The sequence below is a fragment of the Anomalospiza imberbis genome, chromosome 1 (assembly GCF_031753505.1).
Source record: "Anomalospiza imberbis isolate Cuckoo-Finch-1a 21T00152 chromosome 1, ASM3175350v1, whole genome shotgun sequence".
NCBI lineage: Eukaryota > Metazoa > Chordata > Aves > Passeriformes > Viduidae > Anomalospiza > Anomalospiza imberbis.
In genome coordinates this window covers 151,820,587-151,845,922 of record NC_089681.1, presented here as the reverse complement: position 1 = coordinate 151,845,922, position 25,336 = coordinate 151,820,587, and the positions used below count along the sequence as shown (strand labels likewise).

Below are 25,336 nucleotides of genomic sequence, written 5' to 3'. Positions count from 1 at the left end.
GCCTGGCTCCCACCCCTGGGGCAGCCCGAGGGTGCCCCGGGTGCCAGAGCCCCGCAGATCCCAGCGGGAGCCGCGTCCAGCCTCTCCCTCCCTCCGGAGCTCAGCGCCAGGAATGGAATTCCCGTATTTTTTGGCACTAAGGAGATTTAGCCCCACAGACTCACGCCCTTGAAGGCACCTCAGCGTCCCAACCCCCCGCGCGCCCCCGGCTCCGGTCTAATTTCAGGAATTTAATTGGGAAAATGTCTCCCGGCCTCGTGATCTTATCTGAAAGGAAAAAAAAAAAAAAAAAAAAAAAAAAAGCGCAAAGGGAAATTGGGGAATTTTCCCGGTTATTTGAGTCCCGAGCACAAAGGACCGGGCCCAGCGCCTCCCCCTCCGTGTCCCGTCCTTCCGACCCCGATTCCAGCGGCTCCTCCACGTGTGCTCCCGGCACGTTGTACTGGGGCATCCCAAAAAAGCCACCGGGGCCGCGGCGTTGTCACAGCCGGGGGTGGCAGGGAGGTGACAGGGTGACACCGCCAGGGAGCGCCGGGCTGGGAGTGCTGGGAGCAGCCTCAGGGAGCACCAGCGGGGCATTAGGGAGGATTTTGGAAATGTTTGGGGAATATTCCGCCTGGAAAGAGCTGCCCAGCCCTTGGGGGGCTTAAAAGCCGTGTGGATGTGGCACCTGGGGACACTGTCAGTGGTGGCCTTGGGGGACAGGTGAGCTGGGGGCACCGGGGGTTTTCCCATCTCCACAGTTCCCTGGTTCCGCGGTGTCCCAGTTTCCCCAGCGTGTCCCGCCCTCCCTCCCTCCCGGCTCTGTGGGCAGATGGAGTGCGAGTGGGGAGTCTGTCCCCATTCCCATGGGAACGCCACCATCTGTCCCCTGCTCGGTGACATCCGGCTGGGGGACATTCCCAGTGCTCCCAGTGCGGAGCAGCCCCCGGCTCACTGGGAAGGGAGGGGAGCTCCCGCGCCGGGGGGCTCCGGGGTTCCCTGTATGGACTGGGCCATACTGGGGGCAGCTGCGGGGCTGCAGGTGCCCCCAGGTGTGTGGATCGTCCCGGTGGCTGTCCCCCCCCTCCCCAGCTTTTACTAATTTCCACATTAACTCGGATTTTTGGCGTTTATTTATTTGGGGGAGGGGGGACACTGGGGGGACACGTGGTGGCTCCTACTGTCCCAAGAGCCCTGTCATGGTTCAACCATGACAAAGAGCCCAGAGGAGTCTCCTTCCTCCCTCCCTCCCTCCCTCCTAAAATAAAATTTAAATGGAATAAATAGAAAATTAATGGAATTAAATGGAATAGGAAGAACAGAATGGAGAAGGAGAACCGGAGTAAGCAGAAGAGAACAACTGGAATAACTTAAACAGAATAAAATAAAACAGAAAGAATAATAAATGACATAGAAAAAACTTAAAATAAATAGACTTTAAAAACTTCTGGTTTTAAATACGAAGACGGGGCGGGGCACTGGTGGAACTCGTAGGGACTGGGAAATGCCCGGGAGGGACATTCCAGGATCCAAAGGTACTTCAGTGTCTGAAGAGAACGCGGAGAACCATCCCAGAGGGATTTCCCAGGGTCTGGGAGAACTGGGAAGCACTGGAGGACATTTCAAGGTCCAAAGGGACACGGAGAAGTGTCCTGGAGAGACCTTCTGAGGTGCAAAAGGCACATGGAGAATCGTCCCAGAGGGATTTTCCAAGGTCCAGGGGGACATGGGGAAACATCCCAGATACTCTAAGATCCAAAGGGAACACGGAGTCACATCCCGAGGGATTTCCCAAGGTCTAAAGGCACACGGAGAAGTCCCTGGGTTCCAAAAGCCTCCAGGCGCTCGTGGCTCCGGGGGTGCCCCGGGGTGGCCGCGGCACCGGCGAGGTCCGGAGCACCGGCACCGACTTCCACCGGAGCACCGGGACGACCCCGGTCCCGCGGCTACTGCTGGTCACCCGCCGAGAGGTCCCGGTCCCCGAGGGGTTCCCCAGCCCTGAGCAGGTGCCTGTGCTCGAGGGGGTCCCTGTCCCCAAGCACGGCCCCATCCCTGCGGGGGTGCCTCTCCTTGAGCAGGTCCCTGTCCCTGAGCGGGTCCCCGTCCCCACGGGGCTCCCTATCCCTATCCCTGTCCTTGAGTGGGTCCCCGTCCCCACGGGGCTCCCTATCCCTATCCCTGTCCTTGAGTGGGTCCCCGTCCCCACGGGGCTCCCTATCCCTATCCCTGTCCTTGAGTGGGTCCCCGTCCCCACTGGGCTCCCTGTCCTTGAGCGGTTCCCCGTCCCCACGGGGCTCCCTATCCCTGTCCCTGTCCTTGAGTGGGTCCCCGTCCCCACGGGGCTCCCTATCCCTATCCCTGTCCTTGAGTGGGTCCCCGTCCCCACAGGGCTCCCTGTCCTTGAGCGGTTCCCCGTCCCCACGCGGCTCCCTATCCCTGTCCCCGTCCTTGAGTGGGTCCCCACGCCCACAGGGCTCCCTATCCCTGTCCCTAACTGTATCACCATCCCTATCTCTATCCCTGAGCGGGTCCCTGTCCCAATGGGGCTCCCTATCCCCATCCCCATCTCTACCCCCATCTCTATCCCCGTCCTCATTCCTGTCCCCATCCCTATCCCCGTCCCTCTCCCTATCCCTGTCCCCGCAGGGGTCCCTATCCATGTCCCTATCCCTCAGCGAGTCCCCGTCCCCGCGGGGGTCCCTGACCCTGAGCGGGTCCCTGTTCCCGCGAAGGTCCCTATTGCTGTCCCTGTCCCCAGGCGGGTCCCTGTCCCCACAGGGATCCCTGTCCCTGTCCCCGTGGGGGCCCCTGTCGCTGTCCCTGTCCCCGCGGGGGTCCCTGTCCCTGTCGCTGTCCCTGTCCCCGCGGGGGTCCCTGTCCCTGTCTCTGTCCCCGCGGGGGTCCCTGTCCCTGTCTCTGTCCCTGTCCCCACAGGGGTCCCTGTCGCTGTCCCTGTCCCCACAGGGGTCCCTGTCCCTGTCGCTGTCCCTGTCCCCACAGGGGTCCCTGTCCCTGTCGCTGTCCCTGTCCCCACAGGGGTCCCTGTCCCTGTCGCTGTCCCTGTCCCCACAGGGGTCCCTGTCCCTGTCGCTGTCCCTGTCCCCACAGGGGTCCCTATCCCTGTCGCTGTCCCTGTCCCCACAGGGGTCCCTGTCCCTGTCCCTGTCGCTGTCCCTGTCCCTGTCGCTGTCCCTGTCCCCACAGGGGTCCCTGTCGCTGTCCCTGTTCCCGCGGGGGCCCTGGCTGCGGGGCCGGCAGTGCCGGCGCGTCCTGCGGTGGGAGCTGAGGTTGGCCCGCGAGGCGAAGGCGCGGCCGCAGCGGGCGCAGGGGAAGGGCCGCTGGCCCGAGTGCACCCGGCGGTGCAGCAGGAGGTGCCCGCGGTGCGGGAACACGCGGCCGCACTCGGGGCAGGGGTGGGCGCGCTCGGCGGCGCGGTGTCCCCGCAGGTGCAGCTCCAGGCTCTCCCTCCAGCTGAAGCCGCGCCCGCAGCGCCCGCACTCGAAGGGCCGCTCCTCGCCCGGCCCCGCCGCGCCCGGGCTGCGCCGGCGGCCCGGGGGCCGCGCCCGGTGCGTGTCGCGGTGCCGCAGCAGGTCCCCGCGCAGGCAGAAGCTGCGGCCGCACTCGGCGCAGCCGTGCCGGGCCCGGTTCCCCCGCCGCAGCTTCTTGTGCGCCAGGAGGCTGCGGCGGTGCCGGAAGGATTTGCCGCAGGTGCCGCACAGATACGGCCGGCCCGGGTGCGCCTCGGCCCCGCTGCTCAGCCCGCGGCTGCCGCCGAGGAGGGGCCCCGACGCCGATGGCACCCGCCGGGGCACGGCCCAGGCACGGTCCCCCCGCTCAGTGGCACGGCAGCCGGAGCGGGGGACACCGGACCCCGATTCCCAGCGTCCCCCGGTGTCATCCTTGCTGTCAGAACCGCTCCAGGCACCTGCTGAGAACAGAGTGTCACCGTGGCAGAGTGCTGGACACAGCCCCGCTGCCCCGTGACACCGTGGGGGGACTCCCAACCCAGTCCGGGGGTGTCACACAGGGGCGCTGGCCAGGGCCAGCCCCTCGTCCCACAGCGACCCCCCCACCCCATAGGGTGTCCCCGCGGGGTGTCCCCGGTCACTCACAGGTGTCGGTGGTGTCGGTATCTCCGCTGTGCCCCCCCGCGCAGGGAACCCCCCCGTGTGACTCCTCCTTCATGTGGGTGAACTTGGAGTTGGGGTCTGTGTGGGAGGGAGGGCCCTCAGTGACCCCCGCAACGCCCGGGAGGGTCACGGTCACCGGCAATCGTCACTAGGCCGTGCTGGGGGCGGCGGGGCCGGGCTACCCGGTGCCGGGCTACCCGGTGCCGGGCTACCCGGTGCCGGCATTCCTCGCAGCCGGGACACGCCCGAGCCCCGCTCCGCACGCAGAGATGGGGGTGAGCTCTGCTGGGCCATCGTGCTGCAGACCCCCGGCTCGGCCTCCGGACCCACAGCTCGGCCTCGGAACCCCCACCATGTACCCAGACCCCTGGCTGAGCCTCTGAACCCCGACCGAGCCCTCAGACCCCCAGCCGGCCCCCCAAACCCAGGCTCAGCCTCCAGACCCCCAGCTCAGCCTCTGAACCGCTCCCCTCAGCTCTGTCCCCAGCCCTGAGCACCCCAAGCCCTGGGCACCCCCAGCCCCGTGGCATCCCCAGCCCTGAGCATCCCCAGCACTGGGCACCCCCAGCCCCGTGGCATCCCCAGCCCTGAGCACCCCCAGCACTGGGCACCCCCAACCCTGGGCACCCCCAACCCTGGGCACCCCAGCACTGGGCACCCCGAGCCCGTGACACCCCCAGCCCTGGGCTCCCCCAGCCCTGGGCACCCCCAACCCTGGGCACCCCCAACCCTGGGCACCCCCAGCACTGGGCACCCCGAGCCCGTGACACCCCCAACCCTTGGCACGCCCAGCACTGGGCACACCCAACCCTGGGCACCCCCAGCCCTGGGCACCCCGAGCCCGTGACACCCCCAGCACTGGGCACCCCCAGCCCTGGGAACCCCCAGCCCCGAGCACGCCCAGCCCTGAGCACGCCCAGCACTGGGCACCCCCAGCCCTGGGCACCCCCAGCACTGGGCACCCCCAGCTCTGGGCACCCCCAACCCTGGGCACCCCCAGCCCTGAGCACGCCCAGCACTGGGCACCCCGAGCCCGTGACACCCCCAACCCTGGGCACCCCCAGCCCTGAGCACGCCCAGCCCCGGGCACCCCCAGCCCCGGGCACCCCCAGCCCCGTGACACCCCCACCTCTGGGCACCCCCAGCTCCACGCCCCGTCCCCTCACCCAGGCTGGCCACCAGGTCGTAGTTGTCGCACATGACCTCTCGGTGCAGCGCCCGCTGCCAGGGCGCCAGCTCCGCCCACTCCTCGGGGGAGAAATACACGGCCACCTCCTCGAATGTCACCTCGGGGGGCACCCCCTGGCAGGGACAGCGGGGGGCTCAGGGGGGCCGGCGGCACCGCCCCTCGCTGGGCACGCCCAGGGGCTCCCCCGGGCTCTGGGTGCCCGAGCCCCCGCTAATCCCCGCCGGAGGCGTCGGGACAGCCCCGCCGACCCCCCCACCCTCCGCAGGGACCCCCGGAGCCCCCCTCGCCCCGGGGCAGGACGCGGCGGCCGCTGCCTCCCGAGCCCCCGGGCACGGCCCGGGCTCACCAGCTGCATGGCCGGGCGGCGCCGATGGCGGCGGCGGAAGGGGCCGGGCTGGGGGAGCGGCACCGGCAGGGGGGAAGAGCACCGGAACCGGGTGTTGGGGGCGCCGGGGGGTCCCCGGGCGAGGAGGGGCTCTGGCGGTGCGGCGGCGGCTGCAGCGGTGGGGGCCGGGATCCGGCCCCTTCCCCGTGCCCGGTGGGCCCGGGATCCCGTCCCCTTCGCCCAAACAGCGTCACCCACCCCCCAAACGGGGCTCCTCGGGGACACGGACCCCGTCCGAGCCGCCCCCCCCAGATCCCGAGGAACCGGCCGGGTGACTCCGGGGATCTGGGAGCCCCGCACTGCAGGCTCCCACACCGGCGGACACCAGCCCGAAGGGTCCCACACCGCGTGTCAGCCCCAGGACAGGGACACCCTGCAGCCCCTGTGCCCAAACCTCCCAGACCCCAGCCGGGTGGCACCGGGTGTCCCCAGCCACACGCCTGGCCCGTGGCACAGGGTGTCTGTGTCCCGGTCGGTCCCCAGTCGGTCTCCCCAGTGTGAGACCCACCCCCCCAGTCTGTCCCCAGGGAGCACCGAGGCGTTGGTGCCACCCCCGTGGATGTGACAGTGACCCCGGGGCTGGCCTGGTGGCCACCCTAATCCCGAGTTCTCACCCGGTGTTCAGGTGAGGCCTGGCGGTCACAGAGCACACTGGAAGGCACTGGCACTGTCCTGGTGGCCCCTTGGCCATGGGCTAGGGGGCAGAGCCTTTCCCGGGGCTCATGCCAGGACTGCAGAGAGACCCCTGTGTCCCCCCCAGCCCCAGACAGAGCACCTGGAGCCCCAGAGCCATCAGAAGCTTTTATTTTAAATAACCTCAAAAAATAGAATTGCAGAGAGCAGAGCTGGGGGAGGGGGACTGGAGTGGGACCCCCTGCCCAGCCAGGGCTCCGGGGGTGGCTGTCCCGGTGTCGGTCCCGTCGGAGGATCCGATTCCCTTTGGGATGAAGCAATGGCAGCTCCCAGCGGTGTCTGTGGCCAAAGCTCCGCCTCAGACCGTGGATCCCTGGCTCTGTCACACCGAGGGGACAGGGAGAGGCCACACAAACCCCAGCAAAGCACCCCTGTGCCGCTGGAGCCTCCCACAGCCCCCACCACCACGACTCCAGCTCCGGCTCCAGCGGCCGCCCCAGCGTCACCCATCCCAAATCCGGAATATTGAGTCCCAAAGCGCGCAGTTACCCAGAGCAAGCAGAAGCACAAGCTGCCCCCCATCCCCCCGGCACCCGAGGCGTCTCCGGGGCCCTTCTGGAAGCAGAGCTGAGCCCTTCCAGGCCCTTTTCCTGGCTGTTTTCCCAGTGTGCTCCCAACTCCTCCATGTGGAGCTGGACTGAGACCCAGGTCCGCCCACAGCAGGGTGGGCCCAGCACTCCCATCCCAGCCGTGTCCTTAGGGAATGCTATCCAGTCCAGAACAGGCTGGAAGGTTCTGGAAGCAGAGGGAGCCCTTGAGGGCCCCTCTTGTCCCAAGTCTGGCTCCAGTGGATGCAACTCCACCGTGCCCAGCTCTTCCTGGTGTGTGTGGCCGGAGCCCACACACAGATCCAGGTCCAGCGCTGTCTCCTCCAGCCCTTTGGTGTCTTCCCAAGCCAGAAGTGTGCCATGTCCCAGCCTGGCTCCGCACAGCCCCGGCTGGAAGCTCCTCCAAGTCCCAGTGCTGAATGCAGCTGGCGGTGTCACCTTGGCACCAAGCCCTTGGCTCCGTCCCTTTGGCTCCGTCCCCTCGGCTCCATCTCCTCCAGGCTCGCTGTGGGGGAGCGCAGGAGCCGAGGGCCGGTCCTTGCTGGGGGTGTCCCAGTGGGGGTCCCGGTGTGGGGGATCCCAGGCAGCCGGGGCAGGGTGGAAGTCCTGGTGCGGGGGTCTCAGCGCAGGTCCCAGCGTGGGGGGCACAGGCAGCCGGGGCGGGTCCCGGGGCTCACAGGCAGCCGGGACACGGGGCCGGTTTCTCCTCGCCGCACTCCCGCTCGGGCGGCCCCGGCACTCGCTTCTCCTCGAAGGCCCGAGCGCAGCCGCCGGCCTTGGCCCAGAGCTGCCCGCGGGGCGGCTCAGGAGGGCGGGGGGCCAGGCAGGCGGCGCAGCAGCACGGGGGGGGCAGCCCCGGCGCCCGGGGGCTCGGGCCCCCCCCGGGGCACTTACAGGGGGGCACGGGGGCCGGGGCGGCGCCGGGGCCTGGGGGGGGCTCCTCCTGCATCAGCTGCAGGAGGATGTCGGCGGCGCCCGAGGGGCTGTCGGGGCGCGCCGGGGGGGCCCCGCGGGAGCAGGGCGGCAGCAGCAGCGCGGGGGGCTCGGGGCCCTTGCCCAGCGGGTCCCCGGCGGCACAGGGGGGGGCCAGGCCGGAGCCGTGGGTGCGGCGGTGCCGCAGCAGGTGAGCCTTCTGGCTGAAGCCCTTGCCGCAGTCGGCGCAGCGGAACGGCCGCTCCCCGGTGTGCGTCCGCAGGTGCACGGCCAGGTTCACCTTCTGCCGGAACCGCTTCCCGCACTCGGCGCACGTGTGGGGCCGCTCGGCGCAGCCGTGGGGACACTCGGCGCACGCGTGGGGACACTCGGCGCAGCCATGGGGCCGCTCACAGGGGTGAGGCCGCTCACAGGGGTGGGGCTGCTCAGCACAGGCATGAGGATGCTCGGCGCAGCCGTGGGGACACTCGGCGCAGGCGTGGGGCTGCTCACACGTGTGGGGCCGCTTGGTGCAGGCGTGGGGCTGCTCGCAGGGGTGGGGACATTCAGCGCAGGGCAGCGGCCGCTCGGCGCAGGGCAGCGGCCGCTCGGCGCAGGGCTGTGGCTGCCCACAGGTGTGTGGTCGCTCACAGGCGTGGGGATGCTCCGTGCAGGCGTGGGGATGCTCCGTGCAGGCGTGGGGATGCTCCGTGCAGGTGCGGCGCTGCTCGGTGCAGGTGTGGAGCCGCTCGGCGCAGCCGTGGGGACGCTCGGCACAAGCGTGGGGACGCTCGGCGCAGGCGTGGGGACACTTGGCACAGGTGTGCAGCTGCTCGGCACAGGCGTGCGGCCGCTCGCCGCCGCCGTGGCCCGGCCGGAGCCCCCCGTGCTCCGCACAGGCCTCCCCGCAGAGCGCGCAGGGGAAGGGGCTCCCGGCGGGGTCCAGGGCGCCTGGGGCCGGGCCGGGGGTCCCGGTGTGCACCCGCTGGTGCACCCGCAGGGACAGTTTGCTCTTGAAGCGCTTGGGGCACTCGAGGCAGGTGAAGGGCTGGCGGCCCAGGTGCGTCTTCTGGTGTGCCAGCAGGTTGGGCTTCTGCGCGAAGCGCTTCCCGCACTGGGCGCAGGCGAAGGGGCGCTCGCCCGTGTGCACCCGGTAGTGCGTCACCAGGTTGCCCTTCTGGTTGAAGCGGCGGCCGCAGACGCCGCAGGTGAAGGGCCGCTCACCTGTGTGGATGCGCTGGTGGGTGGCCAGGTTGGTTTTGAGGCTGAAGCGCTTGCCGCAGGTGTCGCAGCGGAAGGGGCCGCGCCCGCCGGGGCCGTGCCCGTGCCGCGGCAGCCGCTCGCACTGCGCCAGGCCCCGCCCGCACTCGGGGCACGGCCAGGGCCGGCCCTCGCCCGCCCGCGCCGGGGGGGACCCGGGGGGCTGCTCAGTGCCCGGCTCCGCGGGGGGAGCGCCGGGACACGGCTTGTGCCCCGCGTGGCTCTTCTGGTGGGCGACGAGGGCGAGCCAGAGCCCGAAGCTGTTCCCGCACTGATTGCAGATGAAGGGCTTTTCCGGGGAGAGCACGGCTTCCCCCGGCCCCGGCTGCGCCCCCAGGGGCCCCAGGATGGGTGGGCCGGGGGCAAAGGGCACGGCGGGCGCCTCGGGGGGCCGCAGCAGGGGCACCTTGGGGCAGAAGCCGTCGCCGCAGTGGGCGCAGGGGAAGGAGGGCTCACCCGGGGGCGGGGGGGGGAAGCCCTTCTCGGGGCACGGGAACAGCTCGGCGCCCTCGGGGAGCTTCGGGGCGGGCGGGAGCGGGGCAAAGGGGGCGGGGTCCTGCGGGGCGGGCGCGGGGGGCAGCAGGGCGGGCGCGGCCCCGAAGGGCGCGGCGGGGGCCGGGCCGCGCGCGGGGCAGCGGCGCTGGCGGGGGATGTGCGTCTTCTGGTGGGCCTTGAGGGACACCTTGTCCTTGAAGCACTTGTGGCACTGGGCGCAGGGGAAGGGGCGCAGGTCGGTGTGGGTGCTCTGGTGCGTGACCAGGTTGGTTTTCTGGGTGAAGCGCTTGCCGCACTGGGCGCAGGCGAAGGGCCGCTCACCTGTGTGCACCCGGTAGTGCGTCACCAGGTTGGTTTTCTGGTTGAAGCTGCGGCCGCACAGGAAGCAGGAGAAGGGCCGCTCGCCCGTGTGGATGCGCCGGTGCGTGATGAGGTTGGGCTTCTGCCGGAAGCTCTTCCCGCACTCGGGGCACACGAAGGGCGCGTCCTCGGGGCAGCCCCGCGCCGGCGCCCGCGCCCGCGCCTTGCCCTCCTCGGGGTGGGCGCCGTGGATGCGCTGGTGCGCCAGCAGGTTGGCCTTCTGCGAGAAGCTCTTGCCGCACTGGGCGCAGGGGAAGGGCCGCTCGCCCGTGTGCACGCGCCGGTGCGTCAGCAGGTTGGGCCGCTGGCTGAAGCTCTTGCCGCAGTCCCCGCAGCGGAACGGCTTCTCCCCGGTGTGGATGCGCTCGTGCGTCACCAGGCTCTGCTTCTGCCGGAAGCCCTTCCCGCACTGGGCGCAGCGGAAGGGGCCGGGGACGCCCCCTTGGGCCCCCCAGCAGGCGGCGCGGGGGGCAGGGGGGTCCCGGGGGGGCTCGGGGCCGCGCTGCCCGCCGGGGAACCAGCGGCCGGAGCTGCCGCCCGCAGCCGGGAACAGCTCCAGGGAGCCGGCGCCGATGCCGGGCTTCTCCTCGGGTTCCACCTTGCTCACCCGCCCGGGCTCCACTGCACCGGAGAGATCCCGGCGTTATCCCGGCTCCCGGAGAATCCCAGGCTGTCCTGAGTGGGGAGGACCCAGGCCCTGCCCCCCCCTGCCTTGTGGGCCCCTCACTGAACCATGGGGACCTGGGACACCCCAAAAGGCCTCAGTTCCCCACGCCTCTCCTGGTGTGTGACACCCCAAACCCTCCAGTTTGTGACACCCAGGTCCAAAATGGTCCAAACTGGCTCAGAATGGCAAAAACTTGTCTAAAATGGCCAAAACTGGCTCTCAAAACTGGCCCACAACAGCCACGAACTGGCTCAGAATTGCCATAAACTGGTCATAAATGGCTGTGAACTGGCACAGAACGGCCCCAAAATGGCTGAAAACTGGCCCAAAATGGCTGAAAAAGGTCTTTAAACTGGCCCTAAGTGGCTCAGAACAGCCCTCAACTGGCCCCAAAAAGTTCTAAACTGGCTCAGAATGCCCCCAAAGAATCCCAGCCCGTCTTTTCCCCTGAGCGCCCCAATCCCGCTGCTCCCCCAGTCCCACAAATCCGGACTCACCAGCGCAGGGGCTGCCCAGGGCCTTGGACTCCTCCGGGCCCGTCCGCGCGGCTCCGAACGGCTCCTCCGGCGGCTTCATCCCGAACAAACCCCCCGGCTTAAAGAACCGGTACCCTGGGGGAACACGGGCACCGGGAGAGCTGGGACGGAGCTGCTCCTGGGAGAGCCGGGCTCTGGCACCGGGGTATGGAGCCGCTCCTTGAGAACCAGGCTCCAGGTGAGCTGGGACGGAGCCATCCTGGGCTGCGGCTTCTCCCCGCAGCCTCTCCCATCCCCGGGAATCCCCAGAACACTTTCATCATCCCGGTTCAAAGTCCCCACAAAAATGCACCGAGCTCTGCAGAAAATTCCACCCCGGCCCCCACCCCAGGGTGTCCCCCCCTCACCTGTGCAGGGGTCCGAGGGGATCTCGGCGCCGACGGCATCCAGCTGGGATCCGGCCCGCGGCGGCGCCGGGCTCAGCCGGGAATACGGCAGCAGATCCAGAGCATGGGCGGGCTGGGGAGGGGGCAGCGGCTCAGAGGCATTTTGGGGCCATTTGGGTCATTTTGGGATGTCTGGGGACCTTTCCCTGGGTTTGGCCACAGGCCAAGGACAGGAATCGTGCCCCTATTCCTGCATCCCAAATATCCCATTCGTCCTTGCTCCAGGACGGAGCCCACATCCCTGCTCCCCAAACCAGATCCCTGCTCCCACAAATCACACCCCCACCCCCCCAAACCAAATCTCTGCTTCCCCAGCAGATCCCTCCTCCCCAAACAGGATCCTTGTTCCCCCAATACAGATGCCCCACCGTGCTCCTCCAGACCAGATCCCTGACCCCCAAACCGGGTCCCTGTCCCCTCCCCGCAAACCAGCTTCTTTTCCAGCCAGGACCCGCACCGAGGGAGGAACCTTTCCCAAAGAGCCAGTCCCGCTTTTCCGGGGACACTGATCCCCCCAAGTGCCCCGTGCCCTCCCGGATCCCTCTCGAGTCCCCAAGCCCCCGGAGCCCGGTGGAGGCAGAGCCGGGGCGGGTGGGGGCCGCCCCGCGCTGCGGGACTTCCCAATGCGCGGATTTCCCGGAAAAACTCTTGGGGGGGCTGCAGGGGCTGAGGAAAAAAATCATCGGAAAAGCCCCCGGCCACAGGAATCCCCCCAGGAATGCCCCCAAACGCCCTGGGGTGGTGGCGGAGCGGGGGATCCCCCCGGGAGTTCCCCCGGAATCCCCCGCGTACCTGGGGCGCTCCCCCCGCCGACATCGCTCCCGCGGGCCCTTCCCGGCCCCTCCCGGTCTCCTCGAGGGCTCTTTCCCAGCCGCTTCCCGGCTCTTTCCCGGCCTCTGCCCAGCCTTTTCCTGGTCTCCTTCCGCCACCGAGTCCCTCAAATGGCCGCGGCGGGGTCCTGGGAGAGCGGGAGAGCCGGGATGGGAGCGGGAACGGGAAGGGCAGCGGGGATGGGGCGGGAAGGACAGCGGGAACCAGGCCGGAGGAGCGCGGCAGTCCCGGAGCGGCTCCGGCGGCCTCGGCCCCCCCGTCCTCCTCCTCCTCCTCCCCCCGGAATTTGGGGTGCGGAAGGCGCCGAGCGGGGCCGGATCCGGCTGTGAACGGCGAGAGCTGGGGAGCGCTGGGAGTTGTAGTTCGGGATGGGATGGGATGGGAGCGGCAGGCGGGAGCAGGGAGCCGGGAACGGCCCCGGCACGCCATCAGCCTGCCCAGCCGGGAACGGCCCCGGGAGCCGGGAACGGCCCCGCTACAGCCTCGTCCTGCCAGGAACGGCCCCGGGAGCCGGGAACGGCCCCGCTACAGCCTCGTCCTGCCAGGAACGGCCCCGGGAGCCGGGAACGGCCCCGCTACAGCCTCGTCCTGCCGGGAACGGCCCCGGGTGCCGGGAACAGCCCCGGCACAGCCTCGTCCTGCCGGGAACGGCCCCGGGTGCCGGGAACGGCCCTGGCACAGCCTCGTCCTGCCAGGAACGGCCCCGGGAGCCGGGAACGGCCCCGCTACAGCCTCGTCCTGCCAGGAATGGCCCCGGGAGCTGGGAACAGCCCCGGCACAGCCTCGCCTTGGCAGTCAGGAATAGCCCTGGCGCTCGGGAGGAGCCCCGGCGTGGAATCACCTCATCAGCCGGGAACAGCCCCGGTACAGCAGCGCCTGGAGAACCGGGAATAGCCCCGGGAGCCGGGAACAGCCCCGGGAGCCGGGAACAGCCCCGGGGCCACCGGGCCCGGCTCCCCCGGCGCTCGGGGATCCCGGCTGTCCTCGGTGCCGGCCGAGCCTCGGGGGGGTCGGAGTGACCCCCGTGCGCCCCAGCACCGGCTCCCTCCTGCGGAAGCCCCGGACCCGCCGCCGCCACGGGTGTCCCCCCTCGAGACTCCAACAGCTCCTGACACCCCCAAGCACGACCGGAGACCCCCCCAAACTCGCCCTGGCACCCCGAGCCCCGCCGAGCCCCCCGGCCGCCCCCGGGCCACGTGACCGCGCCCCCCGGGACCCTCCCGGGGAAACTCACGGGCGGCCGCTGCCCCGCGGCGCGCTGACGTCACGCGCTCCGTGACGTCAGCGCGTCGGTGACGTCGTGGCGTCAGCCACGGCCGCGTCCGGCCGCGCCCCGTTCCGGGTCGGGGGGCGGGGCCCGAGGGCAGCGCCCCCTGTCGGTGCCGCGGGACAGCGCAGCCGCGAGGGGATGGGAGGGACCGGAGAGACCCCGCCCTCCCAGTGTCCCCCAGTGTCCCGCAGTGTCCCGCAGTGTCCCCCAGTGTCCCCCACTGTCCCCCCAGTGTCCCCCCAGTGTCCCCCCAGTGTCCCCCAGTGTCCCCCAGTATCCCCCAGTACAGCCCCAGTGTCCCCCAGTGTCCCCCAGTGTCCCCCAGTACAGCCCCAGTGTCCCCCAGTGTCCCCCAGTGTCCCCCAGTACAGCCCCAGTGTCCCCCAGTGTCCCCCCAGTGTCCCCCAGTGTCCCCCAGTGTCCCCCAGTGTCCCCCCAGTGTCCCTTCGTGTCCCCCAGTACAGCCCCAGTGTCCCCCAGTGTCCCCCAGTACAGCCCCAGTGTCCTCCAGTGTCCCTTCGTGTCCCCCAGTACAGCCCCAGTGTCCCCCAGTGTCCCCCAGTGTCCCCCCAGTGTCCCCCCAGTGTCCCCCAGTGTACCCCCAGTGTCCCTTCGTGTCCCCCAGTGTCCCCCCAGTGTCCCCCCAGTGTCCCTTCGTGTCCCCCAGTACAGCCCCAGTGTCCCCCAGTGTCCCCCAGTGTCCCCCCAGTGTCCCCCCAGTGTCCCTTCGTATCCCCCAGTACAGCCCCAGTGTCCCGCAGTGTCCCTTCGTGTCCCCCAGTGTCCCCCAGTGTCCTGCAGTGTCCCCCAGTACAGCCCCAGTGTCCCGCAGTGTCCCTTCGTGTCCCCCAGTACAGCCCCAGTGTCCCCCAGTGTCCCTTCGTGTCCCCCAGTACAGCCCCAGTGTCCCGCAGTGTCCCTTCGTGTCCCCCAGTGTCCCCCAGTGTCCTGCAGTGTCCCCCAGTACAGCCCCAGTGTCCCGCAGTGTCCCCCAGTGTCCCCCACTGTCCCTTCGTGTCCCCCAGTACAGCCCCAGTGTCCCTTCGTGTCCCCCAGTACAGCCCCAGTGTCCCCCAGTGTCCCCCAGTACAGCCCCAGTGTCCCCCAGTGTCCCCCGGTGTCCCCCAGTACAGCCCCAGTGTCCCCCAGTGTCCCCCAGTGTCCCCCAGTACAGCCCCAGTGTCCCCCAGTGTCCCCCAGTACAGCCCCAGTGTCCCCCAGTGTCCCCCAGTGTCCCCCAGTACAGCCCCACTGTCCCTTCGTGTCCCCCAGTACAGCCCCAGTGTCCCCCACTGTCCCTTCGTGTCCCCCAGTACAGCCCCAGTGTCCCCCACTGTCCCTTCGTGTCCCCCAGTACAGCCCCAGTGTCCCCCAGTGTCCCCCAGTGTCCCCCAGTACAGCCCCAGTGTCCCCCAGTGTCCCCCAGTACAGCCCCAGTGTCCCCCAGTGTCCTCCAGTATCCCCCAGTACAGCCCCAGTGTCCCCCAGTGTCCCCCAGTGTCCCCCAGTGTCCCCCAGTACAGCCCCAGTGTCCCCCAGTGTCCCCCAGTACAGCCCCAGTGTCCCCCAGTGTCCCCCAGTGTCCCCCAGTGTCCCCCAGTGTCCCCCAGCCACGGCTCCCGGTGCTCCCCGGTGTCCCCCGTGTCCCCCACACCTCCGGATGCCGCCCCCCCATCCCCCGGCCTTCAGCACCTCCCTCCCCCCCACTCCTGCTCCGGGAGGGGACAGCCGGACAAGGACAGCCGGGAAGAGCGGCAGGCCGTTCCCAGGCCCTGGACCGCATTCCCGGGGGGCAGAGGTCATTCCTGGCTGTTCCGGGGGGCCGGAGTCATTGCCGGGGGACAGGAGCTTCTTCCTATGGGCAGGATGTCATTCCCGGGGGGACGTGACAACACTGGGGCGGCAGGAGCCATTCCCGGGGGCAGGAGCCCGATCCTGAGGGCAGGATGTCACTCCCGGTGGGATATGAAGCCATCCCCGGGGGACTGGCGGTTGTTCCCAGGAGCATGAGCCCATTCCCGGAGGCTGGAGTTTGCTCCCAGAGGACTGCAGCCCGTTCCCGGGGGCAGGAGCCCATTCCCGGGGGTCTGAGGCTGTTCCCGGAGGACTGCAGCCCATTCCCGGGGGCAGGAGCCCATTCCCGGGGGCAGGAGCCCATTCCCGGAGGACTGCAGCCCGTTCCCGGGGGCAGGAGCCCATTCCCGGGGGTCTGAGGCTGTTCCCGGAGGACTGCAGCCCATTCCCGGGGGCAGGAGCCCATTCCCGGAGGACTGCAGCCCGTTCCCGGTGGCAGAAGCCCATTCCCGGAGGACTGCAGCCCATTCCCGGGGGCAGGAGCCCATTCCCGGGGGCAGGAGCCCATTCCCGGAGGACTGCAGCCCATTCCCGGGGGCAGGAGCCCATTCCCGGGGGCAGAAGCCCATTCCCGGTGGCAGGAGCCCATTCCCGGAGGACTGCAGCCTATTCCCGGGAGCCTGCAGCCCATTCCCGGGGGCAGAAGCCCATTCCCGGGGGTCTGAGGCTTTTCCCGGAGGACTGCAGCCCGTTCCCGGGGGCAGGAGCCCATTCCCGGTGGCAGGAGCCCATTCCCGGAGGACTGCAGCCCATTCCCGGGGGCAGGAGCCCATTCCCGGGGGTCTGAGGCTTTTCCCGGAGGACTGCAGCCCATTCCCGGGGGCAGGAGCCCATTCCCGGGGGTCTGAGGCTTTTCCCGGAGGACTGCAGCCCGTTCCCGGGGGCAGGAGCCCATTCCCGGGGGTCTGAGGCTTTTCCCGGAGGACTGCAGCCCGTTCCCGGGGGCAGGAGCCCATTCCCGGGGGCAGGAGCCCGTTCCCGGAGGACTGCAGCCCATTCCCGGAGGACTGCAGCCCGTTCCCGGGGGCAGGAGCCCATTCCCGGTGGCAGGAGCCCATTCCCGGAGGACTGCAGCCCGTTCCCGGGGGCAGGAGCCCATTCCCGGTGGCAGGAGCCCATTCCCGGAGGACTGCAGCCCGTTGCCGGGGGCAGGAGCCCATTCCCGGAGGACTGCAGCCCGTTGCCGGGGGCAGGAGCCGTTCCCGGGGCTGCAGGGTGTTCCCAGGGCAGGATGGCATTCCCAGCAGCCCGTGACGCCATTCCCGGGGTCTCTCCCCGATCCCAGCCCAGCCCCTCCTCCCGCGCCCCGCGGGGTGGGGGGGGTTCACCCGCGGGGCCGTCCCGGGGGCGGATTTGGGGGCAGATCCCAGGAAATCGGCTCATGCCAGCCCGACGCCAGCGGCCCGTGGATCCGTGAGGCCGTTCCCGGCGGGATGAGGCTCCCGGTGTCCCTGTGGCTGCCGCTGGCCCTGGGGGTGGCCGCGGTGGCCGCGGGCCAGTCCCCGCTCCAGCGGCGCGTGGTGCGGGATGTGCTGGAATATTTCCACGGGCGCAGCAACGTGCATTTCCTCTTCAAGGAGCGGGAGGTGGACGGGGTCACCGAACGGGTGAGTAACGGGATTCGGCACCGGGAGCCGCGACTCGGGCTCCGGGATGGCCACGGGAATGGGGAGGGGCTTCGGGGAGGGGGTTAGGGTCCCAGGGGGAGTGGGGAGGGGGACGGAGTGTCCGGAGGGAGCAGCGGTGGAAGGGGATGAGCAGGGATTGGGACTGGGATCTAGGATTTGGGGTCCAGGATGGCCATGAGAACAGGGAGGGGGTCAGGGGGGGTGTCCTGGAGGGAGCAGGGGTGAACGGGGTCATCGAGCATGGGAGCAACAGGATTCGGGATCGGGGTTCGGGGTTCAGGATCCGGGATGACCGTGGGAATGGGGAGGGTCTTGGGGGGTCCCAGAAGGAACAGAGAGGCTTGGGGAGGGGATTGGGGTGTCCCAGAGGGAATGGGAGATGGACAGGATCATCGAGCAGGTGTGCTTGGGATTTGGGATTCGGGGTTCAGGACTGGGATCCGGGATGGCCACAGGAATGGGGAGGGGGTCAGGTGTCCCAAAGGGAATAGGCGGGCACCGGGGTGTCCCGGGGTGCGCCGGGACCGTCCCTGCTGGCCGGGCTGAGCTCGGTTATTCATTAACAGATCCGAGCTGATCCCGGTGCCCCCAGAGCCGGGTCCATCCTGGGGTGCCCCTGGACACTGTCCCGTGTCTGGGAAGGGCCAGGACTCCAGGGACCTCCACTTTAGGCCACGTGCCCATCCTGGAGCCACCCTGGGGTCATTCCTGGGATGGATTTACCTGAGGATTTCCAGGATTCAGGATCCCTCCCAGGGTTCAGGGTCCCTCCTGGGATTTGGGGTTCCTATGGGAGCTTTGGGGTCCCTCTCAGGGCGTGGCATCTGTGGGGTTCAGGGTCCCCCCCAGGATTTGGGGTTGCTCTGGGGGCGCTTGGGTCACTCCTGGGGTTCGGGGTCTTGCCGGGGGCTGTATTCCCTGGGAATCTGTGGGGTCTGGGAGTCGCTCTGGAGGCTGGGGTCCCTCCGGGGAGTCCGGGCCCTGGCACGCCCCGCCACCCCCGTTCCCGCAGGAGGACCCTTCGGGGACGTTCGTGCAGCTCCGCCTGGGCCTGGCTCAGACGACGTGCCGGAAGCGAGCGCCGCAGCGGCACTGCCGCGTGCTGGAGAACCGGGTGAGGGGACCCTGGGGACAGGTCTGGGGTGTCCCTCCTCCCCTGGGGCACATCGGGTGTCCCTTTTCCCCTGGGGAAACATCCCAGGGTGTTCCCATCTCCCTTGGGCACATCCTGGAGCGTTGTCCCCTCCCTCAGGACACTTTCCAAGCTGTCCCTCTCGCTTGGGCCACATGCCCACTCCCCTGGGGCCTATCCTGGGTTTCCCCTCTCCCTTGTGGCACATCCCATTCCCTCCATAGGGTCCCATCTCTGAATGTCCCTCATCCCTTGGGCTGATCCCTGGGTGTCCCCTCTCCCTTGGGGCCCATCCCTGGGTTTTCCACACCCCTTGGGCCCCATCCCAGGGGTCCCACAGCCCCTCAGCTTCCCACAGACCCCCTGTCCCCCCACCATGCTGCTGCGGGTGCCAGGGTGGGGCAGAGGGGATGGTGGTCAGCGCCAGAGGGTCCCCAGGGCTCCCGGGGGTGACATCCCACCGTGTCCCCAGAGGAAGCCGACCTGCCTGGCCTGCTACAAGTTCGACACCAGTGATGTCCCCAAGGTGCTGGACAAGTACCACAACTGCGGCCCCAGCCACCACCTGGCCGTCAAGGTGAGTGCCCCCGGTGTCCCCCATGTGTCCCCGCTGTGTCCCCACCCGGTGCCAGCCCCTGCTGTGCCCGCAGGAGATCCGGCAGCGGGACGAAGCCGAGTGCCGGGCGGTGGAGGAGGCCGGGAAAGGGGGCGACACGCCGTACCTGCCCGGAATGTTCGCCTTCTCCCGGGGGCTGCCAGCCTAGGTGGGTACGGGGACACCCCTGGGGACACCCCGGGATGGGGACAGAGGGACACAGGGATCCCATCACAGCCCCCACGCCATGTCCCCCTTCCAGGCACCACAGCACCGATGGACGCTGCCACGGCGGTCCCGGCCTGCCCCGCTTGTCACCCCCCAGCCCCGTGTGACCAAGGAGGGTCCCGGATGTGTCCCCCGCTCCCGCCTGTCCCCGCTCCCCAGTAAACCCAGCGCTGGCTCCGCTCTCACGGCTCTTATTCCCACCTGGCACCACCCACGTCATCCCCCCGTTGTCCCCAGGGACGAGAGACTGGGACACGGCGGGTGGGGAGTGGGCTCCATGTCACCACTGCCTGTGTCACCTCTTGTCCCCAGGGGGGAAAGACAGGGACGCGATGGGTGCGGGCTGAGCAGTGGAGGGACCCCTGTGGCCGCAGGACAGAGGGACACTGGAGGGTGGGACATGTTTAATGCACAGTGCCACCATGGCCCCTGTCCCTGCCGTGTCCCAGAGCTGAGGCTGGGCTCCCCACGGCTCCTCTGGTGCTCCCTGGGGATCCTGTGCTGGGCTGGGGTGGCTCTGGGGATACCCTGGCTCCAGTGCGGGGGTCCCACGGCTCAGAGGAGGAAGGAGACAGGCTTGTGGTGGCTCGGGGGGTCTCACGGTGACAGAGTGGCCTCTGGGGGTTTTCCTGGATCCGTTTCTGGGCTGCCATGGCTAAGAAAATGAAGTTGGGCAGGGGTGGCACTGAGGGGCTCCTAGACCTGTTTTTGGGGTCCCACAGTTCGGAAGATGGAGGAGCTGGACTAATGATGGCTCTGGGGATACCCCAGCCCTGGTTTTGTGGTCCCACAGGCTGGTGTGGCTCTGGGGGTTCTCCTGGCCCCGTTTCCGGGGGCCTGTGGCTCGGATGACGGTGGCTTTGGGCTGTGGTGGCTTTGGGGGGCTCTCCATTCCCATCTTTGGGGTGCCACAGCTCAGACAGTACAGGCCGTGGCGCCTCTGGGGGGGTCTCCCGGCCCCGACGCGGTCTCTCCCAGCCCGTAGCGCTCAGAAGCCGAAGTCGCCGAGGTGGCGGCGGCCGAGCGCACGCTGGGCCTGGGCGATGGAGTCGTCGGCGCGGCGGCCGAGCTCGCGGCACTCGCGCAGGGCCTGGCCCAGCTGCCGCGTGGCCTCCTCCAGCACGGCGCTGCGCCGCGCGGGCCGCGCCTCCCAGAAGCCGGCCTGCACCCAGGGCTGCGGCGGCTCCGCGGGCGCGGCGGCGGGCGCGTTCTCGCCGTCCAGCGCGGCGTCCAGCTCGCGGCACAGGCGGAAGAGCTCGCTGCCGCGGCCGGCCACACGCTGCCCGTCGATGGCCTTGAGGCCGGGCAGCATGGCGGCCAGCGCGGTGCGGTAGGCGGGCGCGGCGCACAGGGGGTTGCCCAGGTTGCCCAGCGGGTCCCACAGGCGCAGGCTCTCCAGGTGCCGCAGCCCCTGCAGGCAGCGCAGCCGGCGCAGGCTGCGCAGGCGGTTCCCGGCCAGGTTGAGCTGGCGCAGGCTGTGGCAGCCCCGCAGCGGCTCCACGCTGGCCACGCGGTTGCCGGCCAGGTTGAGCACGGCCAGGGCGCGCAGCGTGGCCAGCGGCGCCAGCCCCGCGATGGCGTTGCCGGACAGGTCCAGCCACTCCAGGTTGGAGCAGTCGGCCAGGCAGCCCAGGTGGGCGATGCCGCGGCCGCGCAGCCGCAGCAGCAGGATGGACTCCAGCGAGAACTCGCCTGTGGTGGCCTTCAGCAGCGCCGGCGTCACCCGCACCCCGGAGCCTTCATCCTGCTCCTCCTCCTCCTCCTCCTCCTCCTCCTCCTCCTCCGATGGCTCCGACACCTCCGGCTCTGGTGCCTCCTCCCCGCGCCCCTCCATCCCTGCGGGGAGGTCCTGGGGGGACAAAGGGGCTGGGGTGGCACCGGGGACCCCCCGGGGCGGCCTGTGGGGTGCCCTGGGGCGTGGGGACACTGTGGTGTGCGAGTGGGGCACACAGGGGGCATGTCTGGGGCACAGGGGACACGTGTCAGGGGGTGAGGAGCACAAGGAGATGTGGGGCACAGCTGGGGGTGTCACCTCCTCCTCCCCACGACCCTCCATCCCGTGGGGGGTCCTGAGCAGGGAAAGGGGCTGCGGGTGGCCCTGGGGAACGACTGTGGATGGACACGCTGGCTATGGGGTGGCCTGGGGTGCGGGCACATGTGTGGGACACAGCTGGGTGGGAACTGGGGTGCGGAAGAAACACATGTGGGAAACATCTGGGGGTGTCTTGGGGGTGTGGGGACACGTGTAGGACCCAAAGGGCATTGGTGGGGTCAGGGGACACGGGGGGGTCATATCTGGGGGGAACCTGGGGTACAGGGACAGGTCCAGAGCCCACGGGGAGCCCCCCACAGCCCAACTGGCCCTCACCCCAACAGCCCCCACACCCACCGTGTTCCATCCCCCGGTGCCCCCAGGCCTCCCCATTCCCCCCGTCCGTGCCCCCGTTACACCCCCAGAGCCCCGGGACCCAGCCCCCGACCTCATAGCCCCCCCCCCACCCCGTTCCTCCCCGGCTGCTCCCAGACCCTTCTGTTGCCCTCCCGGTGCCCCCGTGACCCCCGCCGGAGCCCCTCCATTCCACCCGCCCCTCTCCACCCCCCGATGCCTCCCAGGTCCCCCCAAATTCCCCAAATACCCGCTCCCCCCCCCCCCACTCTCACCGCACGGCGGCTCCCGGCGGCCCCCGAGGCCACGCCCCCCGTTGCCATGGAGACGAGACCACGCCCCCGTTGCCATGGGGACGGTGCTCCGCCCACTATAAGCCCACGCCCCTACCGCGCCCCCTGGCTTGGCCACGCCCCCTCCTCCGGGCCACGCCCCCCGCGCCCCCGGCCCGCGATTCCCGCGATTCCCGGGAAATTCCATAAAAACGGCTTTATTGGCACTTCGCTCTCGCTGTCTCCTGCCCACGGCGGCGCCGCGGTGGGGACACCCCCTCCTGTCCCCGGCCTGGCATCCCCCCGTGTCCCTCACCGGGGGCTTTCCAGCGCCACCGGCCACACCGCTCCGGCGGCTGCTCCTGCGCCGCTGCCGGTGGCAGAGCGGCCCGGGGTCCTGTAGGATCCCCCTGCCGGGGCCCCCGACACATCCCGCTGCTCAGGATGCGGCACCGGCGCATCCTGGCGCCTTCCGGCACATCCCAGGGCTGAGGGGTCACCACCGGCACCGCTGCAGGCACGGGCACATCCAGCACACCCCGGCGCAGGGTGCCAGGGATGTGCCACTGGCAGCCGCTGGGGATCCCGGCACATCCCGGTGCCAGGACTCGCCGCCAGCAGCCATCAGGGCCCATGGCACCTCCGAGCACATCCTGACACCGCAGTGCCAAGGATTCACCATCGGCACCCACCGGAGCCCCTGGCACCTCTGGCATTCAGGGGCAGAGGGTGGGGGGCTCTGGCCAGCTCAGCTGGGACCCAGTGATGCCGGTGCCAGTGGCAGCGGCGGCTGTGCCCATCCCCGCACCGGTGGTGGCCGTGCCCGTCCCCGTGCCTGTCCCGGCGCCGCTGCCGGTGCTGTGGGTGCGCTCGTGGCGCTCCAGGTGAGTTTTGCGGGTGAAGCCCCGGCCGCAGCGGGTGCAGCGGTGGGGCCGCAGCCCCGTGTGCACGGCCTGGTGCCGGCCCAGGTTGGTCTTGGAGCTGAAGCGGCGGCCGCAGCGGGCGCAGGCGTGGGGCCGGGTGCCCGAGTGCACCAGCAGGTGCCGCGCCAGGTGTGCCTTGCGCCCGAATCCGCGCCCGCACTGTGGGCAGGTGAAGGGCCGCTGGGCAGGGGGCACCTGTGAGGGGTCCTGGGGGTCCTGGGCACAGCCCTGGCCGCTTTTGGCCCTGGGCACCTGTGGCCGGTGCTGGTGGTCCTGGGCACCGGGCACTTGCGGGGGCTGCAGGAGGGGCGGGGGGTCCTGGGCGCAGCTGCGGCTGCAGTTGGCACTGGGCACCTGTGACAGCAGCTGGGTGTCCTGGATGAAGGGGCGCTCGGCCGTGGGCACCTCTGAGGGGTGCTGGGGGTCCTGGTCTCCAGGCTCCTGTGGGGGCTGCTGGGGGTCCTGGGCACAGCCGAGGGCTTGGTTCTCCAGGTGTTGCCACAGGTGTGGTGACGAGTTCTGCTTCCAGGTGCGGCTCATCCCGCACTGGGTGCAAATGAGCAGCTTCTCCTCGGCAGGGACCTCCCTGCCCCCGTCCGGGTGCTCATCCAGGTGTCCATTCCCAGCCCCCGGCATCGGTCCCGCGTGCAGCCCCAGCTGCGATGCCGGGTTCTGCTTCCAGGTGAGGCCGATCTCGCAGCCCGGGCAGGGCAGCGGCTTCTCCTCGGCAGGCTCGTCCCCGTGCCCGTCCCCGTCGCGGTGTCCGTGCCCGGGCGCGGGGTCCCCGTGCAGACGCAGGTGCCGCAGGAGGTGCTGGCGGTGGGCGAAGCGGCGGGCGCAGCGCGGGCAGGGGTGCGGGCGCTCGCCGGTGTGCGTGCGCAGGTGCCGGTCCAGGTGGGTTTTCTTGCGGAAGCGGCGGGCGCAGCGCGGGCAGGGGTAGGGCCGCTCGCCGGTGTGCGTGCGCAGGTGGGAGCGCAGGTGGATGCGCTGCCGGAAGCGGCGGCCGCAGTGCGGGCAGGGGAAGGGCCGCTCGCCCGTGTGCACCCGCAGGTGCCGCGTCAGGTGCGCCTTCTTCCCGAAGGCCTTCCCGCACTGCGGGCAGCAGAAGGGCCGCGGGCCGGGCTGCGGGCAGTGCCCGCACCCGGCGGGGCCGGGGCTCATCCCCGCGCCCGTGCCGGCGCCGATCCCGACCTCGAAGCCGATCCCGATGCCGTCCAGGCGCGGCCCCGGCCCCCAGGCCGGCAGCACCCCGTATCCCAGCACCTCCGGGCACGGCTCCTCCGCTTTGCAGGCGTCGGCGCACCCCGGTGTCCCGGCGGGGTCCGGGGGGAAGGCGCCGGGCAGGGGCTGCGGAGCCAGCGGGGCCCCGGTTCCGGCTGCGGCTGCCCAGGCCTCGGCCTCATCCTCCTCCTCCACCTTCACCTTCCGCACCAGCCACTGCCCTGCAGGGACACGGGAGGGGACATGCCAACGTCAGGGTGTCCCGGCACAGCCACCGGGACACGGGAACTGTCACCCAAGGGCATGGAGCTGCCGCTGGCACCGGACACGGTGACCATCAAGGCCAACGGCACCAGGGACCTGGTGACCGTCACTTCAAGGACCTGGCACAGCCGCTGGCCCTGGGGACACGGTGACCATCCCCCAAGGACCCAGTACTGCCACCAGGCCCAGGACAGGGTGACAGTGACCGCGGGGCCCCAGCATTCCCGGGAGAGGCCTGGCACGGCCGGTGTGACTGTCCCTCACCTGAGTCGTGGAGCTCTGCGTCCCCTGGATCATCCCTGTCATCCTCGGGGGTCACCTCCGCCTTGGGGACCACCAGCCACGCTGGGGGAACAAAGAGGCACAGACAGGTCCCTCCCCGGCTCAGGGGTGGCCCCGCTCACCCCCGGGCCCCCCCCAGAATCTCCCGGTCCCCACCTGAGCCGGTGCATCCCGGTGCTTCCATCTCCTCTGGCTCCGTCCTGGCCACGGGGGGACCTGCGGTGGGGGTGCACGGGGTGAGCCCCCCAGACCCGAGCTAGGGACCCCCTGCACGCCGGGGGGCTCGGGATCCCCGGGACCCCCGGGCACGTACCCAGGGCACGGTGGAGGCAGACACTCTCCTGCCTGGTGGGTCCGGGGGGGTCTGGAGGGGTTCAGGGAGAGTCCGGGGGGATCCAGAGGGGTCAGGCAGGGTTCGCAGGGATCCGGGGGGGTCTCGTGGGATTCTTTGGGGCTCTGGGGTGGTCCGCGGGGTTCCCGCGGAGTGGCGTCCCCGTCCTGGTCCCCCAGGAGCTTACGGCCACCTCACCCCGTTCTCCGTCCCCCCTGGGCCCCCCCTAACCCCCACCCAAGCCCTTTTCGCACCCCCAGCCCCCTCAGTCCCCCTTCGTCCCCCCACAAGCCGTTTTTGTTCCCCCGCTGTCCCCTCCGTGCCCCCCTTCCCGTCCCCGCCCTCCCATCCTGCCCCTCCCCGCCGGTCCCCCCGCCCTTCCTGCCCCTCCCGAGCCCGATCCCGGTCGCGATCCCGGTCGCGATCGCGGTCCGGTCTCGGTCCCGCCCGTACCCGTGGCCTCGGGGCTGCCCCGGCCCCACCGGCTCCGCCGCCGCCACCGCGCCCCGCCCCCCGCGGTGGCCGCCGGTCCCCCCGCCCCGCCGGTCCCCCCGCCCCGCCGGGACCGCCCCCCCG

At 70.4% G+C, this 25,336-nt stretch overlaps 4 protein-coding genes and 1 long non-coding RNA gene across 5 annotated transcripts; 1 reads left to right on the top strand and 4 right to left on the bottom strand.

The window, feature by feature from the left end:
• Positions 1-160: 160 nt before the first annotated feature.
• On the bottom strand, positions 161-6,901 carry LOC137473427 (zinc finger protein 747-like). Its single transcript, XM_068189245.1, has 5 exons — positions 6,826-6,901; positions 5,279-5,434; positions 4,095-4,190; positions 3,053-3,907; positions 161-267 (listed from the first exon to the last, which is right to left on the bottom strand). The coding sequence occupies exons 1-5, from the start codon at positions 6,899-6,901 to the stop codon at positions 161-163; spliced, it is 1,290 nt and encodes a 429-aa protein (XP_068045346.1).
• LOC137473308 (zinc finger protein Xfin-like) lies at positions 6,474-24,013 on the bottom strand. The gene is made up of 8 exons (XM_068189214.1): positions 22,464-24,013; positions 22,056-22,250; positions 19,609-19,736; positions 18,881-19,018; positions 12,336-12,899; positions 11,505-11,616; positions 11,119-11,232; positions 6,474-10,575 (listed from the first exon to the last, which is right to left on the bottom strand). Exons 1-8 carry the CDS (start codon positions 23,821-23,823, stop codon positions 7,601-7,603), a joined length of 5,586 nt encoding a protein of 1,861 aa, XP_068045315.1. The 5' UTR covers positions 23,824-24,013; the 3' UTR covers positions 6,474-7,600.
• Positions 16,917-19,261, top strand: RARRES2 (retinoic acid receptor responder 2). The gene is made up of 5 exons (XM_068176856.1): positions 16,917-17,105; positions 18,139-18,240; positions 18,731-18,835; positions 18,909-19,022; positions 19,116-19,261. The coding sequence occupies exons 1-4, from the start codon at positions 16,932-16,934 to the stop codon at positions 19,020-19,022; spliced, it is 495 nt and encodes a 164-aa protein (XP_068032957.1). The 5' UTR covers positions 16,917-16,931; the 3' UTR covers positions 19,116-19,261.
• LRRC61 (leucine rich repeat containing 61) lies at positions 20,066-20,971 on the bottom strand. Its single transcript, XM_068176817.1, has one exon. The coding sequence runs from the start codon at positions 20,913-20,915 to the stop codon at positions 20,070-20,072; it is 846 nt and encodes a 281-aa protein (XP_068032918.1). The 5' UTR covers positions 20,916-20,971; the 3' UTR covers positions 20,066-20,069.
• Positions 24,012-25,025, bottom strand: LOC137465133 (uncharacterized). The gene is made up of 3 exons (XR_010994566.1): positions 24,586-25,025; positions 24,412-24,492; positions 24,012-24,104 (listed from the first exon to the last, which is right to left on the bottom strand). It is a non-coding gene; the product is annotated as an uncharacterized lncRNA (long non-coding RNA).
• Between the last annotated feature and the right edge of the window lie 311 nt (positions 25,026-25,336).